The 19,471-nt window shown below is 43.5% G+C and overlaps 1 protein-coding gene across 2 annotated transcripts in view; it reads right to left on the bottom strand.

Annotated features, from left to right (window-relative positions):
- Positions 1-436: 436 nt before the first annotated feature.
- The window catches only part of LOC147897975 (uncharacterized), a 78,379-nt gene continuing 59,344 nt past the window's right edge, over positions 437-19,471 (bottom strand). For both annotated transcript variants that reach the window (XM_087380620.1, XM_087380621.1), the window contains one exon: positions 437-1,330. In XM_087380620.1, the coding sequence (XP_087236746.1) occupies positions 788-1,330 (543 nt within the window). In that variant the 3' untranslated portion in view covers positions 437-787. The remainder of the gene's footprint in view (positions 1,331-19,471) is intronic.

Raw genomic sequence — 19,471 nt, 5'->3', positions numbered from 1 at the left:
TAAGGAGATGTGCCACTATGAGATGCAAAATATTTTAACCTCATCATCAATGACCTGACGTGCAACTAGACACAAGCAAAACGCCAGGACTACTCATAGAATGCACAACATATTGACCTCATTATCGATGACCTGACATGTAACTAGACACAAGCAAAACGTCAGGACTACTCATAGCATGCACAACATACTAACCTCATTGATGACCTGACATCATGCAACTAGATACAAGCCAAACGTCAGTTACTACTCATAAATGTGATGTGCAGAAATTATCAAAGCTTATAAAATGCAAAATTATTCCATGTCCAAAATGAAGCCATTTTATAGTTTTTCAGGCAAGTTGATGCATCAAAAAACTTGGCACAATTCTATTAAGATAACGAGTAAAAAGGTAGGAAATACAACCAAAAGGGAAAAGATAGGTCATTTTTTTACACCATGTGTACAAATGAAACATAATCCTGATCAATCGCTATTTTATTATGAAATGCAGGCTAATAACCCTGCAAGGATTATCCTTCTCATCCTTTCAGCTGGTAAAAGCATCTGGTTAACTCGAGGACAACAGAAAACCCTGGTTGGTGTAGTATTATCATGATCTGCATAGTTGCAGATAGCAGACAATAATTTCATATCAAGGCGAACAAAAGAATTTGCCATTACATGGCACTCAATGCCCCATTAACTGAACAAGGAGCAGTGTTAGCAATTTAAAAGTCTGAAACAAAGCTGAGATTTTGACTTAGGTGTGGCCTGTTCAGTTATGCAGTGAAACAAAACAGTGTTAAATGTCCCATGATGATGGCCCCCCTTCTCCAATGTTCATGTCACCCAGGGAGACCGTGAAAGAAGAACCCAGCCTCGTACCATGTTTCTTACTACTGGAACTTGAGGATTTAAACCTTTTCCTATCCGCTATAGAAACTACTCCACTGTCAAGTCCTTTTGAAAGGGTAGATGCACTTTGGGTGCTGGTGCTGGTAGGTCTCTTTTTCCCTTTTTCTTCTAGTGTAATTACATTATGTTCTATCGGCAAAATGAGTTCAAGAAATGGCTTTTGCTCATCACTAATTTCAAGCCCATTTTCAATGTGCTCTCTCTTCACAAGGCCCTCATTAATTTCTGCATGTTTGTTCTCAGTTTCTTCTTTCTCCCTGTCCTTACCTCCTTGTGACTTGTACGCCGTGTTTGCCACAGTGGCTTCAATTTGTGTATTTACTTTTACGGGAGTCGAGAGTTCTAAATCCCCCTTTTCCCTTTGCTTCTTGGATATGCCTTGCAGAAGATGACCGTCAAGAACCTGCAAGCTTGGTAGCAACCGTTTCACCTGTTCCAACATTGTCAAGGTCAGGAAACTAAAATTAAACAAGCACAAACAAGATTAAACAAGGTCTCATAGTCCCGTGAGGGCTTCTGCACGCGTTAATAAATCTCTCTCTCTCTCTCTCTCTCTCTCTCTCTCTTGCACGCGCACGCGGATGTTGAAAATGGCGAGAGGGTGAGAGACACTCAATCACAGGTTAGAGACGAGCTGAGGCACGAACTGATGTTGATAGATTGTGTAATTATAGCAAGTACATGGCCTCATTTATAGGCTGGGCAAGCCTTATCTTCCCACACTGACACCTCATAGATGAGGTCACACACAAGAGAATCTAGATCCTATAATCTAGGGGAGGAATCACACCTACCACATGAGGTGGCACAAGTGGCCTCAAGACTCTTCACACTCACACAATTGTAGGACACTCCTAGGACTCTAGGACCACACACACTAGGACTCCGATAGTTCCAACAAACCCCCCTTCGGAGCTAGTGTGAGAAACTATGACATCATCCAGACTGTGCATCCCAGGCAATCTCAGAGGCTAACAGCTGAGCATAATTCAGAGGTTGAACCAAGCACCCTCATGGCTTAGGTGTCAACCTGATCAGAGACTCAAATCTGAGCATGGATGCATGACCAACTCATAGGTCTAAGGAGTACACCAACATCCTGGAACTCGGCCAGGCCTGATAAAGGAAAGACATAACAACCCCCCTGTCTCCTAACTGGGTACATGGAAATAAGTGGAGCCTTTTATAGGACAAGGCACACAAAATGACAAATTATTACATCATTTTAGGGGGACTACCCAAGGCAAAGTACCTAACACACATGACTCTAGAAAGCCCACTCTTCATCTATCACCTCATGGAGGGATAGACCAAAAACAGCAACAGTGCAGGCTTGTTCCTCAGGTCCAGAAGGTGTAGCTTCATCGTCTTCGTCCTCGCTCTGCTCCGCAACCAAATTGGCATGTTCTTTGGCTTGTACCTTTGCCATCTTCTTGAAGCAACGATCCTCTGGATGGCCAAGCTTCTGACAGTAATTACATTTAAGAGGTTTTCCTTTCTTCTTTTGCTTATGCTTGAGAAAGAATGCTTTGCCAGACTCAAAGGAAGATTCTGCTTTCTTTGTAAGCCTACGGTCCCCATCAATGAGATGAGCTACCATATCCTTAAAGCTCATATTGCGGCTGACTCTTAGGACAGCAAGGATCTCATTGTACTTGGAAATGTCTTCAATACTTGAGAGAAGTACAGCAACTTGATCATCATCTTCAACAATGGCTCGGATGGCAGATAATTGTTGGAGAATTGACCCAAGATTGCTCAAGTGTTCATTGAGGGTTTCAGTTTCCTTCATCTTGAGCTTGAAGAGTTTTTGTTTGAGAAAGACTTTGGAATTATTGATCTTATTTCCAAACAAATTCTCTAATTTTTCCCAAACGTCATTTGCAGTCTTATCAAAATCCACATGGTGGATAAGGTTGTCAGCTAAAGCTAGGCCAATGATAGCCATTGCTTTATCATTTTGGTTCTCCCACCAACTGATTCTAGCATCATCACTTTGGGGTTTTGGCTCCTTGCCATTGGTGATATGCCATATGCCTTCTCGCATAAGAAGAAGCCGGAGTTTCGTCTGCCAAATTGGGAAATTGCTCCCTGAGAATTTCTCGATGAACGAGGAGTTTTTTATGCTATCCATTGGTGGGAAGGTCTTAGCTGTTATTACAGCCACTGTCTAAATCCCTTACAATGTTTACTCAAATTTTGCAAAAAAGCCCCAAATTTTACATGCCTGAGGCTTCAATTCTGGGTAAGGAAGTAAAATTAATGTATGTTTGCGAACAATAGATAGTACAAACAGAAAGGCCCCAATTTGTTGCAGAATAGTACCAGTTGTAGCAAGATCTAGACCGCAAGAGTGAACCCACGAACTGAAAGAGCAAATCTGCAATTTCTGCCTTCGTTCTGTTGCCTGAGAGAGATTTCAGATCGTGGACATAGATCGTTGGAGAACTGGTGGCGAGTCACATCATGATCATCCTGGCGAGTTTGCATAGTGAGGGGGCGTCTGCTCCTAAAACAGCAATACAGCCCGCCATTCCCTGCCGACCTGAACTAAAGAGCAAAGGATTTCAGGCAATCACAGGTTAGAGACAAGAGCTGAGGCACGAACTAATGTTGATAGATTGTGTAATCATAGCAAGTACATGGCCTCATTTATAGGCTAGGCAAGCCTTATCTTCCCACACTGACACCTCATAGATGAGGTCACACACAAGAGAATCTAGATCCTATAATCTAGGGGAGGAATCACACCTACCACATGAGGTGGCACAAGTGGCCTCAAGACTCTTCACACTCACACAACTGTAGGACACTCCTAAGACTCTAGGACCACACACACTAGGACTCCGATAGTTCCAACAGCGAACGCACACGCACCCGTCCGTACAGCCCCGTCCGTACTTATCCCCTCTGCTCAGCCTCTCCGCTCCGCCTTCCCTCCGCTCAGCCTCTCCGCCTCAGCCCCCCCTCACCCCCTCAGCCTTTCCACCTCTCCCTCTCTCTGTCTCTCTGTCTCTCTCTCTCTCTCTCCGCGGAGGGAGGGAAGGTATGGTACACGTCATGGCAGCAAGAGAAGCAAGGAAATGGGCTGCATACAGAGATGGTAGGGTAATCATCCGAGAGAAAGGAGATCAGGACCGGGGGGAGAAGGAAGAAAAGGAAGAGAAAGAAGAGGGTGAATTATGACGTTGTCGGGCCAGAGGGACAAAAAGTGGACTGAGAATTGCAGTGTGGAATTGCAATGGCACATTCTGGTCCGATCCAGGTGTTTCTCGAAGACATACACTAACAGAGACATGGTCTTCTACACTGAGACACATGAGAGGACTGCCCACCGTGACAGGATATACATGGGAGTCATCTCATAGGAAGGAGACAAGGAGAGACACTGGTGTGCAGGGTTCGGGGGGAGTGGCTATTCTCTTTAGATCACACATGAGACCTCTCATATCAATGGCACGGAGAGAGGAGCATGCGCGACACATGTGGATACGAGTCCAGCTACCAGACGCACGACCGATTCTCATAGCAATGTGTTATTTCCCTCCAGATACTTCATCCTATGCACGTGAGGTCACCAAAGAAGGGCATAGTCCATATGACTCGATTCAAGATGATATCACTGAATTCTCTAGGCAAGGGGACATCCTTCTTCTTGGTGACTTCAATGCACGCACAGGGAATAGGCAGGTGGGCCTACTGGACTTTGCATCGCACTCTCTCATAGTACCAGAACTAGATGCAGCTGAGCTTGGGATAGTGAGACATTCTGCAAATGCACCACATGTGAAAGAGTATGGACGACATCTACTTGAGCTAGGGGTTGTTCATGATTTGATCATTTACATCCGGTGGTCTCACTTGTTTTCCACATGGCGGAGGGACAAGCACAGTGGACTACCTATTGGGTCCCTTGGCCTTTACCTCACGAATATACGGCTTTATTGCACCCCCTCCCCCACTCGGTCCTGATCACTCGTACCTAGCCTTTTGTATCTCTACCACTATGCCAGCCACAGAGAGAGTCCCCCCTCTAACCATAAAGGGCTTTTCTCAACTGGCATACCTTGTTTTCAACCTCAAAGCCAGGAGGTTGTGTCACATAAACTTCTTCCTGCAGATCCCCATGAAGAAAGGCAGTCTTGATGTCAAGCTGGTGCACTTGCCAATGGTGATGGGCTGCAATGACAATGACACATCTAGAATGAAAGTGGGAGCAAAGGTCTCCTCAAAGTCAATGCCTTGTTGTTGGGCATACCCTTTTGCAACAAGACAAGCTTTGTGTCGATCTATGCTGCCATCAGATTTTCTTTTTAATTTGTAGACCCACCAGGTACCAATGGCATGCTTGCCGGGAGGGAGATCTACTAATTCCCATGTGTCATTTTTGGCAATAGATTGTAGCTCAGCTCTCATTGCATCCATCCACTCTTTGCTGTCAAAAGCATTTTTATGACACAAAGGCTCTTCATTGCAAGCTGTAGCAAGGAGGGTAAACTCAAGAAAGTGACCATGCATCTGTCTATTCCCTGCTCTTGTCCGGGCAGCAAGAGGTTGATCTTGTTTGCTGTCCCTCAATGTGTCAAGAAGCCATCTGGGAACTTGCCTTTGCTTTCTATTGACAACTCTTTCTTCAATCACCGCATCATGAATAGTGGGATCATTTTGTGCTGGAAGAGGATCCTGCAAATCAGCATCGGGTGCTGGCTGATCATTGCTTGTTGGAGGGCCTGCAAGAGGCTCATGTTGCTGGTCAAAGTCCCCCTCTGAGGGAAGCAGAGGTAACCAAGAGTCAAAGGCATCAAACATGTCAACTTCTGGCTTAGCTTTGCAGTCCACAAGAGGAGAAGCTGAATGTTCAGCAAAGATTACATCTCTACTGACAATAATCTTCCCAGTATTTGGTTGGTATAACCGATACCCTCTACTCTCCTAGCTGTAACCAATAAATATGCATTTGATTGCCTTATCATCAAGCTTATGTCTCAGCTGAGATGGTACATGAACATATGCAAGAGACCCAAAAACTCTCATGTGTGAAAGTGACGGCTTCCTGCCTTTCCATGCTTCATAAGGTGTAACAATCCTCAATGCCCTTGTAGGTGATCTATTCAGCACATAATTGGCACACATCACTGCATCAAGCCAAAAATTATTGGGCAAGGACTTGGCCTTAAGCATGCCTCTGGCTATCTCCATAGTGGACCTATTCTTCCTTTCAGGAACAGGATTATGCTGAGGAGTGTAAGGAGTAGTGCATGAGTGAACAATGCCCCGTGAAGACAAAAATGCATCAAACTCCTTTGACATTACTCTCCTCCCCTATCTGTGTTGAGGGTGACAAGCTTACATCCTAATTCATTCTCAACCATATTCAGCCACCTCTGAAAGTACGAGAACACTTCAGATTTGGCTTTTAAAGCATATACCCAGCAATATCTTGTGAAGTCATCAATTAGAGTCATGAAATATTTGTACCCCCCAATGGCATTTGTCCTTATTGGGCCACAGACATCACTGTGCACTAGCTGCAATTTCCTTTGTGAGAATTCTTTTGAAAAGGAAACCGATGCATCTTACCCAAAATTCAACCCTCACACACATGTTTGGAAACTGTGTGAGTTTGAGGTACATCATTTGCCATGCCCTGTGAATGTAACTTGGCAAGAGCTCTATAATTGAGATGACCCATTCTCTCATGCCAAAGATGAGTTTCAGCAAGCTGTGAATCTGAAATAGCAAATGCTTCAATAGAAAGTGCAGCTGAGTGATGATCAAGGTGATAAAGCCCCTTTTGCAAAGGGCCAGTGAGAACTATGGCATTGTCATCACGAAGATCATATACTAAGCATCTGTATCCATCAAATATCACTCTGAAACCTGAAGTGGCAATTGCTGAAATTGAAATCAAGTTTACTTCAATTCCAAGCACAAAAAGAACAAAGGAATAGTGGTCTGGATTACCCATGGCCACTAGTTGAAGGGTTGTAGCAAACCCTTGGTATGTACCTGGAAGCCCATTCAATGTGGTACTGACAAGCTGAGAATTTGGCACCACCTCATCAATATTGGCAAGTTGTTCCATGAGGTCCTTGACCTTTGTCAAGTATGCATCCATAGAGTCACCTTCATTCATGCTGCCTTCCTGCAATTGCCTTCTTAAATATGCAACACCTGCCTCATTGCGAATCTGATAAAGAGAAGCCAATTTGTCCCAAGCATCCTTTATTGTCCTGCATGACTCGATGTGTGGAATAATGATTCTCTTGCATGATAAAGCAATACAAGAATGTGCATTTGCATCTCTTGCATCCCATCTTGTTTGTTCCTGAGTTGGAGGAGCAGCAACACGGGTGCTAGAGGATAAAGCATCAAGAGGAGTACTCTCTACAGAGGGACCAGCAGTAGGGGCAGCCACTGTAGCATTGGCTGGCCTCAGATCAACCCCAGAAACAATGTTCCAAAAATGCCTTGCAACAAGAATATGTTCCACATCGGATAGTTGGTGCCATCCAACTTATCATCTTCACGAAGAATGCCAAATAAATCATGATTGTTGCCAGCCATTGCAAATGGGACAAGTCAAAAATGCACTGACAAAGTGACCCAAAAGATAGCCTCAAGGCTTGCACCTGCAAAAAATAGGACTTGCTGTCCAAATCTGGAAAAGCCCTAAATTAAGCTGTAATTTGCAAATGTGATCAAATGGCCTGCAATTTCTTGCCAAATTCACTGCAAATCTCAAAGTATTGTGCAATCTACTTGCAAAATCGTAGCCCGAATGCAAAAGCCCCAAATGTCGCCAAAATTTTGCAGATCTACTGCAATGCAATGTCTGCTCCCAAAATCGAAGCCAAACGATGGCTGGTGCACAACTTAGCCTGCAAATGAAGGACACCGAACACCTTCAGCCTGCAAACAAATCCTGCAATACAAAAACCGTACGGAATCCGTACATTGTACGGACAGTACGGACGGAGCGGCACAAAAAAGTACCAATGTCAAAAATCAAAAATGTACGGGCAGTACGAAAATCCGTACAATTGTACGGACGGATTCTGACGCACATTACGGAAAAATCCATACGACTGTATGGATGAGCTGACGCGCCGTACGGAAATCCGTACGATTGTACAGAATTGTACGGACGAGCTGACGCGCTGGAGCTATGCAAGACGTCCGGGAGCTCTAGCTTAACGATGGAGCTGAAAATGCCAGAGCTGGAGCTGGAAGTGGGAAGCTAGGAGTAGAGAGCAGGTCTGGGAAGGAAGTGCTATGATACCACTGTAGGCTCACGGAAGCAAAAGGATGCACAAGAGTGGAGCAAGAAGTGAAAGCCGTCACATCAACTAGAAGAATGAAAATGAAAGTACAAAGTACTATAAAAGAGAACCCTAGGACCTAGTGTCCTACTAGTACTAGGTGTCATAAGACACTAAAAGTACTAGGTGACCTAAGTGCCAATAACTAAAGCTACATGGCACATACCAAGGCCCAGAGGGCATCAATACGACCGGGAGAAGATGGCCTACAGAAAGGGCCTGGTAAGCAAGCAGTAATTGATGAGGCTGTAAAATCTTGTAAGGATTCCCCCCCTACCCCATAGCTAGTCTCTACAGTCAAAGATCTTGTTCATATTGAAGTACAAACTCCTAAGAAGGAAGTGATTGTGGAAGTGGACACCAAAGCAAGTAAGTCTGATATTCAAGCAGAGATTAAAGAACACGAAGCTAGAAGTGATAATGCGCTAAAGATTAGAATAGGGGGACTCCCAGAAGATTGATACAAAGAGGAGGACACATATAGTGAAATATTGACAAAGATCAAAGCAAGCTTGCCCAACATTGAATGGGTTGACGATTCCAGGCCAACTTCTATTATGCACTATAAAGGTCATGCAATCCTTACACTGAAGTCAAAAAATATGCAGATCAAGCTTCTTCGACAATCTTACAAGCTGAAGGGTACCAAAGTATGGATAGCAGAGAAGCTTACAAAGGCTCAACTCAAGAATAAGGCAACTGAATTAGCTAAAGTCAAGGCTGCCAGAAAGGATGGAAAATAGGCAGTTTACCGTGAAGGCGTAGCCCTAATCAGAGAGGTTAAATAAAAACCAAAAGACTCAGTCTTAAACTGATGTGTGGCTATTTACTCTTTCAGACTATTATGTAGGTACTCTAAAATAATGTGGGTTGCTTTTGCACTCCTTGGGAGTTGCCATGTGCCCCCCCTAAAGCAGATGTACTAGAGGGTTTCTTGTTGTCCCATAGACCTTTTGGTCTCCCATGATGAATGCTAAAGTACCTGTTTGACAAAGATTTCAAAGGATCGACAGAGGCATCCATGGCATCGCGTATGTGGATTTCCAATGCATGCTATGCTCACAATGTCTGTCCGAGTAGAGGGTGAAAGCCTTTCAGACAAACAAAGGGGGCACTATCAAGGTAGAAGCATTTAAAGTTTTCTGCTCCTCTTCTGAAGCTGTTGGTGTCATGGACACTGTGGAGATGGTGATGTTGATGGATATAGGTGATAGGGAGGATTCCCCAAGTGGGATCAAGGACATGATGCTGAATAGGAGACATTCCACTCACATTTTCAAGATCCCCGAACCAAGTCTCTTCTTTTTGACTCATTGGTCCGTCCAACGACGACGTAAGGTAATCCCTTTTGGGGGATCAACTTATCGGAGACAGATTGATCCCGCATAGAGAGAATTCAGGTTCTGCTTCTCACTCAAATGATTCGGAGTAAGCCATCGCTCACGCATCAAATCATACTTGCAGACTTTAGGGCCACCCCTCCATAGCTTGATGTAGTTTTCTAGGTGGTCACTTATCTCTTTAGGATCGGGGACTTTGGTACCACAACAAATGGACGACGCAAATTGCCATGGCTAGCCTTGACTTCATCTATGGCATTGGAGGCAAAGGAGGATCAGAGGAGCTAGTATGCTCGAACACGTAAATGGTTCGCAAGCCTGGGGCTACAGATGGACAAGTTGCCATCATTTCAATATAGCCTTGAGGCTCCATCCCTTCTGTTGGCTTGTCAGGAGGTGAACCAGGTCATCGAGGATCTCTTGGAGCTCTACACATTCAAGACTTGGTTAGCACCTACTAAGATTTTGGTGAAACTCAGCTTCTTCGGAGATCAGTTACTTGGCGAATGTCAGAGTAGGGGCTCATCGAACCGTTGGGCTACACCTAGATTCATCTCCCACATGCATTGAGAATCTTGTTGCGTCAGTTTCAAGTATCTTCACATAGGCTACGGATTGGAATAGGATGAGCAAAGGGCATCTCACGCGAAAAACGGATCTGCACATGTAGAAGATGGAGACAAAGGATCACTATGCTTTCAGATGCCCGATGAGATCCGTCGCCGACACCACTGGCTTTTCAGTACTGGTTTTGGCCCCCACTCCGAGAGTTCCTAGCACATCCAAATCAGCAGCAGGTAGCTATTTTCCTTCTTCAGGCCCAGATATATATAACGGTCTCCAAAGATGGCCGTCATCTGGCGGGCTCACTTGCTTCCCACATGGTGAAGGAATCAATACAGTACACTACTTGATGGGTCCCCTAGCCTTTGTACCACGGATACACGAATTCGTAGTGCCTCCCCCCCCCCGCCTCATTGCTGACCACTCATACCTAGCTTTTAGCATCTCGGGTACCATGCCAACCACAAGGAGAGCCCCCCCATCCCCCTAGGTCCAAGTCCATTTTGACCATGCTCTTGATCCAGTCTACATGAGTCATGTGCATTTTACCAATTCTTGAAGTGTTCTTTCTTTCCTCTTCTTATAAAGCACTGATGATGCCCTCTAGTGTGGGTTGGGGAAGATTCTTCAAAGTAGTAACCACTTAGTCAAAGTCTTGAGGCATACTCTTCAAGAGCAATGCCATAGCATCATCCTCAATGACAGGAGAGTTAATTGAGGCTATTTGTGTCATAAGACTCCTCATAGTATTAACATGAGCAACAACATTGTCTCCCTCCATTTTAAGTTCAAAGAACTTAATTTTCAAATTTAATTTGAAAGTATGAGAGCTAGCACCAAATAATACGTCGAACTTATGCCATGCTTCAAAAGGGGATTCCAAATCTAAAATGTGGTGTACATAATCATCTCCCAAACCTAATGCAATTATTGCATAAGCTTTCTCTATTCTTTTTCCATCTGCAGGTGTAGAAGTAGAGTCAGTGGCCTTCCCTTTACCTTTGGTTGTAGTTGATTCACCTTCTTGAGAGGATTGAGTTCCTACCTTGACTAAGTCCCATAAATTTTCTTTCATAAGCATAAACTTCATCTTCATTTGCCAAGTATGAAAATCTCCCTCACCATACAAATGTAGATTGCTAGAGATAAATTCAGAAAACCCTACTTGTTTAGCATATTCATACCCAGTTGGCTTCTGCCAAAGTTTCTTGGCCGGGGTCTTCTTTACTTTGAAGTTTGTCCTTCTTGTAATCTTCTTCAAGTACTTAGCATTGGAAGAACATTCAAAGCTTGGCATCTTGACAAGAGATTAGTCCCAACTTCAATCTGAAATTGCATTCTCTGATCTATACCTTAGCATCACTTCATTCCTCAAACATCATCCTAGCATTTATTAGTCCCAACTTCAATCTGAAATTGCATTCAGAGCTTGGCATCTTGACAAGAGATTAGTCCCAACTTCAATCTGAAATTGCATTCTCTGATCTATACCTTAGCATCACTTCATTCCTCAAACATCATCCTAGCATTTATTCTAGCATCAAGTTTTTAAAACTGTCAAAAAAGGTTTGCAGAGTACTAGCTCAACTTGGAGGGCAGAATTCACACAACTGGAGAAGAGTTTGAAAGGGCTTTCTGTGCAAAACTAAAGCTTGAATATCAAGGTAGATTCAGCACAGAGCTTAGGCGAAATCATGCACCGTTCTGTTTGGGAGACCTGCACCTTCTTCTACTGTTCTTTCCTTAATTTCCAATCACTCTAGCAAGCATTGGCCTTCAGATTTCACCAGCAGCAAGCTCTAGGCATAGCCTAACTTGTGCTTGAAGGAATTTGCAGACACGTAACCACACAGGCGGAATTGCACGATTTGTCGTGGACCTCTGTTTGGATCAGCACGGGTGACAAAGACCGTCTCTGGAGAAATGCTCTAAGCCAGAGGTGTGTCCCATAGGGTAGAGTCTTCAGCTAAGAGGGCGTGGCAAAAGACGCAAGGGATGGAGAGAACAGATGAAACCGGCCTCTATTCACTCAGAGGGCAATGGAACTAAACCTTTAATCACTTCAGCACTTATTTACAGCTCACAAAGCATATATCACAACCATTAACCATTGCATGATCACCATTTGGCATTTACCCATTTGTTCACAAACAAAACCACTGAAAAAGGGATCGAGGCTAGAATGCCCCTGCTCAACAAACATAGACAAGTGCACCCGATTGGCCCCAAACACCATGGTGCCCCTTTCGGTATTTCTTTATATTTCACAGTGAAATGATGATTACAAGTTGCATCTGGGAGACCTTCCCTGCAACTGAGCACGCAACCCCAATTCGCTGACCCTTCGCAAGGCTTTCAAGCATACAACACCATCACATAGGTGCACTTAACCCATAGGCTCAATCTGAAGGTATTCTCTTTTCCGAGTGCAATTCCATTGGCTCTCCAGATGCAATCACATTGCACCCCAGCTGCACTCTCTTTAAGTGGTTTCCAAATGGCATTCACAAAGCTTTTCAAAGCTCCAAAATAAAATCAGCAAAGTACCCAACCAAAGAATCACTCATGTAGCACTGCCTGGGCACCTGTGAATCTGGAAAGAGGCGGCACACAAGGCCAACCAATAGCTTATGGCAAAAAGAAATTGCAGCAGCAAAATCACAACTCACCAAGCCCTGAAAACTCAAACCAAGTCCTCAATCGCCAAGAGGACATAGTAGCCAATGCCCAATTGCATTCTCAGCCAAAGAGGAGTGCAGAGGCATGAAGAAAGAGCATTTACAAGAGCCGACCAGCAAGAATTCCACTGAAAAATGCGAAAAGAAGCACTTCTGTCGCGAAGAAGTGGGAGTTCTTGGGCTCAAAAGAAGCGTGCTTCAAAGAGGAATGCATTGAGAAGGTTTTGGAGAAGTTTCATCGCCGGAAAGTCCTCCAAAACTGAGAAAAACCAGTCAACCAGCGCGTGGGACCACTCGAAATGCAACAGAAAGCTATAGCTTTGCAAGAAGAGAGGCCCAGGATGCTGTAGAAGTAAAAAGGTCCAGAAAAAGCCACTTTTGCAAATTCAACCAGCAAAAGAAGTGCTCAACTCTGCCCGTTCTACCAAACGCACGGAGGGAAAAGCATATCACTGTGAAGGGGAGGCAGAGGAGAAGCCATCAGACCAAACGGAAGTCGAGTAATCCAAACGGGTGAGGAGTTATGAAGAAAAACGAAATTCAGCTGAACGAGTTTGAAAAACCAGTCCCAAATCTCAACAAAGGGAGAATATGAGAGATAAAACCACACATGTGAAGTTTAGAAGGCCCAGGAAGGTCCAGGAATGACAAAGGAGCATGTAGAAGACACTAGAGCCACCTGGAACTCTAGGGGGGCCATTGAAGGTACATGGCCCTCTAGGAGGCCCATTAAAAATGCCACATCATCATTTCCCAACAACCCCTCTTTTAATTCCTTGGAATGCCTTTGGGCCTAGGGATTAATTACGCTTATGTGCTAGGCACCATGCCGCGTTTAATTACACATTATTAAGCCCACGCTTGGACTTTTAAAACTAAAGTTATCACAGTCTTGTAGTATATTAAAGTACTTAGAATTTCACGCCCTCGTGACATACCCTTCTCTTGAAACAGCAAACCACAGTTTGCTGCCCCAAAACACAGGAGCGAGCATGAAATATATCATGAAAGAGTATACAAGAAAGCCACATCTATAGTATACAAAGATGGTGAAAATATGGCTAGGAGAGGCATGCATCCATCCATATACACTCCTCAAAATCTATGTGATCATCGGTGATCAATAGTTAAGATGCATCAATATCATGAAGTCTCACAGTAGAAATACTGTCAGCTCAGTATCTCGAATGAAACATACAGTGTCATCAAGCGACCTCATGAAATCACGGTGAGCCCATCTGTACTAAGGGAGTGGAGGTGCTACCCCCCTCTCGAACACCAAGTAATGCTCTAGACGCTCGCTCTGCTGAACTACCTGTAGGAGCCTGGACCGCAGTCGGCTCTAACTGGAAAGCATGAAGGTAAAGCTGCAATATCCTAGGTGAATCTGCTAGTTCACCTTTCTCCATCCATTTCGCATCAAGTGATGGGTAATTTTGAAATTTTACCAAGTAGCACCGGATAACTTTACCCTTGAGCTTTCTATCTCTGTGTGCCAAAATCTGCTATGGGACCAGAAGTTCATCATGTTCTTTCACTTCAGGCTGTACCTCATCAGGTAATCCTCGGGAACATCTCCATGATATTGCTTTAACAAGCTCACATGAAAGGCATTATGTATCTTCCAATGCGGATTCAACCTACTACCTCGTTTATCTTTTCAGAAACCTGGAAAGGACCATAGTAACGCATGTTCAGCTTTGTGTACAACCTTTCCTTGCCTTTCTTATTTTTCAACCTTGCCTTCTGAAAACGCAGCAAAACCCAATCACCTTCTGTGAATACCAATTCCCTGTGGTGCTTATCTGCTGCTCTTTTCTGCTTGTCCTGACTTCTTTGCAAGGCATATTTGATCTTCTTGTAAGCCTCTTCAAGGCTTTGTACAAAACGATCAGCTTCGAAGATTTTCTCTTTTGTATGCAAAAAGGGAGGTATCTTCCTGGCACCTTCCACTATTTCAAAAGGTGCTTTACCTGTGGATGTGTGCACCATATTATTATAAGCATATTCCAGCAAAGGCAAATAATGCTCCCATTTGCTTTTGTGGTCTGAGACATAGCATTTAAACATATCCAAGATGGTAGAGTTTTCCTGCTCCGATTGTCCATTAGACTGAGGGTGAAAAAATGACGAAAAATTCAGCGTAGTGCCCATATTTTCAAACAGCCCTCTCCAAAAGAGGCTGGTCATCCTCGGATCTCTATCACTGATTATGGATTCAGGCATCCCATGATACTTGAAGACATACTGCAGAAACAATTTGGCCATTTGATCTGCTGTAATTTTCTTTCTTACTGGCCACAAAGTGGGCTTGTTTGCTAAACCTGCAAATTATTGTCCACAATCCATCATGTCCAGTAGGAGTACGTGGAAGATCAAACAAAAAATCCATAGCTATGCTTTGCCATGGTCTATCCAGAATTGGCAAAGGGTGTAACAACCCAGGTGCCTTCTGCCTGTCAAACTTTACTTTCTGACAAACCATGCATGTTCTCACATATTCTTCCACATCTTTCCTCCAAGATGGCCAATAAAAGTACTGCTCCACTGCTGTAATTGTTGCTGTAATTCCCCTATGTCCTGCATATGGAGGAGCATGACTTTCCATTATGACTTTCTGTCGCATCTGATCAGTGACACAAAGTCGTCCATGCATCAAAATGAAACCCTGTTTCAACATATAGTGATCATGCCTTTGACCATCAAAAAGCTGATCATAAATAGTTGAAAAATCAGCATCATTAACATATTGATCTTTCATCACATCTAACACATTGTTGTAAGCAATGCTCACTGCTGAAACACTGGGTTTCTTGGAGACTGCTTGCTGTGGTTTCCTAGAAAGTGTATCAGGCACGACATTTTTGTTACCCGGCACATGTACAATTTGAAAATGAAACATTGAGAGGAAGTTAGCCCATCTCATGTGCTTTTCAGATAATTTTCTCTGCGTGAAAATATCTAAGTGACTGATGATCTGTCTGCACATAAAAATCAACTCCAAGAAGGTAATGTTTCCATGTGGTCAAAGCATGTATCATTGCTAACATTTCCTTCTCATATGTCTGCAAGTACAATTCAACATCTTTGAGAACTCTACTCTCATATGCAACCACTCTGCCATCCTGCATCAAAGTGCCTCCTATGTTGTTCCCACATGCATCACAAGTTACAGCAAAGGGTTTTGCAAGATCTGGCAAGATAATAACGGGTTTAGAACACAACTTTTGCTTCAGCTCTTCAAAAGCTGCATTTTCCTTTGGTCCCCACCGAAACGGTACAGCTTTCTTCCGTAAAGCATGCAAGGGAGAAGCAATTTCTGCAAAGTACTTTATAAACCTCCGATAGTATGAGCACAACCCAAGGAAGCTTCTGACTTCATGCAGATTTTTCAGAATTGGCCAACTCCTTATGGCCTCAACTTTTGCAAGATCCATCTTGACTCCATCCTTTGACACTATATGACCGAGAAAATGAATCTCATGCATAAAGAACTCACTTTTCTTGGTGTTTATTAACAGCTTGTGTCTTTTCAACTCTTGAAACACAATAATGACGTGTTTCCTGTGCTCCTACTCATTTTTAGAGAACACAATGATGTCATCGAAGAAAGTGCCCACAAACTTTCTGTGTGCTCTAAAAATTATGTCCATCATTCTATTGAAAATGGCAGGTGCATTAGTCAAACCAAAAGGCATCACAAGGAACTCATATAAGCCAAATGAAGTGCGGAAGGCAGTCGTGTAGACATCTTCAGGCCGTATCCTTATCTGATGGTATCCACTTTTAAGGTCTATACGACTGAACATTGAGGAACCTTCCAACCGATCCAATATATCATCAATGTGTGGAATTGGAAAACGGTTCTTAATTGTGACTTTATTCAAAGCCCTACAATCAATACACATTCTCCAACTGCCATCCTTCTTTTGCACAAGCAACACAGGGGAACAATAAGGAGAATTACTTGGCTGTATTAATTCCTTTTCCAAGAGTTCCTTCACTTGTGACATTATCTCTTCATGTTGTGTCTTACTGACACAATAGGGAGGTATATTAGGCGGTGAGCTTCCTGAAATTATTCAATTTGGTGATCCTCGAACCTCTTGGGAGGTAATTCTTGAGGAAGTGCATTTGAGAAACACTCCTGAAAATCTGAAATAAAAGCAGTCCTTTCTCTATCTAAAGCAGAAAGAGTGAGCCTTCCTGAACTGGTTGGCTGTCCTCTTTGACAAAAATCAAGTACGCTGAAATATGACGCTTTATTACATTGGAAATACAAGAAGCTGAAACTACAGGGATGGACTCCCCTTTCAACTTTACATCAAGTACATGATTTTTGCCTCTATGAGTTAAAGAAATCTTCTTATTTCTCATCTGCACATCAGCCCCCACCTTGTACATCCAAGGCATCCCAAGCAAAGCATCACACTCTGGCAAAGGCATAATGTAGAAGTCCTATGCATCCTGATATCCCTGGATATCCATCCTCAACTTACCAATGATAGGAGTGACAAGTGTGTTGAGTTTAGGGTTGGCCATATCACACATGCCGGATGGCCCCATTTCCTCAAGCTTGATGTCAAGCCTTCCTGCCATATCAGGAGTTATGAAATTTGCCTTTGTCCCAGAATCAAAGAAAAACAAACAATTCTGATTTCTGATTTTTCCCCATGCTCTGCACATCTCAGTCTTTTTCATTTCCTCTTCATCATGTGCATGTGGCAAACTCCCAATCACATATGGAAGAAGTCCTGCGGAAGGTTTAGGCCTTTTGCCCTTCCGATCAGCCTGTTTATCACCATTCTTATCATCATCTGACCTATCTCTTTTCTTGGATGGGCAATCATAAGAGCGGTGTCCCTCTCCTTTGCATATAAAACATTTGTTTTGCTCCATGAGTGACTTTTTCTCTTCATCAAATAACTTGGTATGAGGCTGTCCACGCCTTTGACCAGCTTTGAATTGGGCTTTTCCTCCCTTTTGAAACGGTCATTTGCCATAATTTTGATTTTCAGATTCAATGTCCTTATCCTGGTGTTTGGCAGCCCGTTTACTGTCTTCTTTCTTGCTGTCCATAAAGCCCAAATTCTTCTCCTGCATCCATGCATATGCTGTCCTTGCATTCTCAATTAATTGAGTCATAGAACCCACCTTGGTTTTGATGCAATAATCACGTAGCTCACTAGGCAATCCACAACAGTACCTCTCTATTTGCTCTTTCAAAGAAACATGCCTGTAAGAGCTCAATGGCAGCAAAACATGCCAAAACCTCTGGGTGTAATCATCAAGATTCTTGCAAAGTTTGTAAAGTTGGAGTAAGCCAAGTAGAAGAGAACACTTGCTTAAATTCCAGCCAAGTAGCAAGTGCATCTCCATGAAGCATAAGGTTGGTGTACCACTTAAGTGCATTGCCTTTCAAAAATGTGGCAACCTTCCTCATCTTGGATGCTTCTATAAACAAACCCCCAAGAAATGCAGCATCAAACTGTTGAAGGAATGTGAGGGCTTTGTACCTGTCCTGTACTCCACTATATGTCTCAAACTTGACACGAGAACCACCATCCTTAAATTCTTTATATACATTTGATATTGGCTGTCCCAAAGACAGCTGTATTTTTGCAGCATTCCCTTCACTAGGGAGAGCCATGCTTGGCTGAACATTAGGCATGGGAGCATATGCTGTGGCTTGCATGCCTGGCTGCATTCCCACATTGTCATACATGGCTTGCTTTCTATGCCCACGTGGCAGTGAAATCAACATAGCATCAAAGATAAAATCTGTACCAAAATATTCAGGTTGCTGCCTCAAATATGGCTGAGGTGGCTGAGCCACATTTATGGACTGCACATTATTATTTTGAGGAGTAGAAGTACCCAAACCAAGGCCTTGTGCTGGCTGCTCATACTGTTGCACTGGCTGTACTTTTTGTACCTCTTTCTCCAAGTGCTCTTTTGGGGGATTCCTCTCTCTTGGAAGTCACTTTCTGAGTCATTTTTTATGGCTGTACCTCATGGGAAACTGATGCATGAGTGTGCGGTCCGCCATGAGAAGCTGATGCATGTGTGTACTCACTCTTTCCGTGCTTGTGCTTTCTTGATTTCTTCTTCTTCTTGGCATTTGTTTGCACAATCTGAGCCAAATTTTGAGTCAGCTGAGTCAAAGCGGTCATTGTACTTGCAAGCTGTACATTCAACATAGTAGCATCATCTGACTCACTGCTACAACTAGTATCACCGTTGAGCTCAGTTGTAGCTTCATGTGTGGCCTACTCAAAAGGCATTTGTTGTGTTCCCTGCAGTTGTACACTAGCTGGATCATTAACGCTTTCCTACCTTCTCCTTTGAGGAGTTGTGGAGCTCTCTAGCTCATGGGTACTCACCATGTTTACGGTTGTAATATTCAACTATCAAAAAGTGCAGCAAAGATATCCTTCGACCCAAACTACCGAGGCCCACCTCTTGAGAAAGAGCGTGTGATATCCCGGCAATGGAATCAATGAAACCGGCCTCTAATCACTCAGAGGGCAGTGGAACTAAACCTTTAATCACTTCAGTACTTATTTACAGCTCACAAAGCATATATCACAACTATTAACCATTGCATGATCACCATTTGGCATTTTTCCATTTGTCCACAAACAAAACCACTGAAAAAGGGATCGAG

Source organism: Dipteris shenzhenensis, chromosome 10 (assembly GCF_047967505.1).
Source record: "Dipteris shenzhenensis isolate YYH24624 ecotype China chromosome 10, Dip_SZ_1.0, whole genome shotgun sequence".
Classification (NCBI taxonomy): domain Eukaryota; kingdom Viridiplantae; phylum Streptophyta; class Polypodiopsida; order Gleicheniales; family Dipteridaceae; genus Dipteris; species Dipteris shenzhenensis.
Note: the sequence above shows the minus strand (reverse complement) of the source record. Positions and strands in the feature narration are given on the sequence as shown.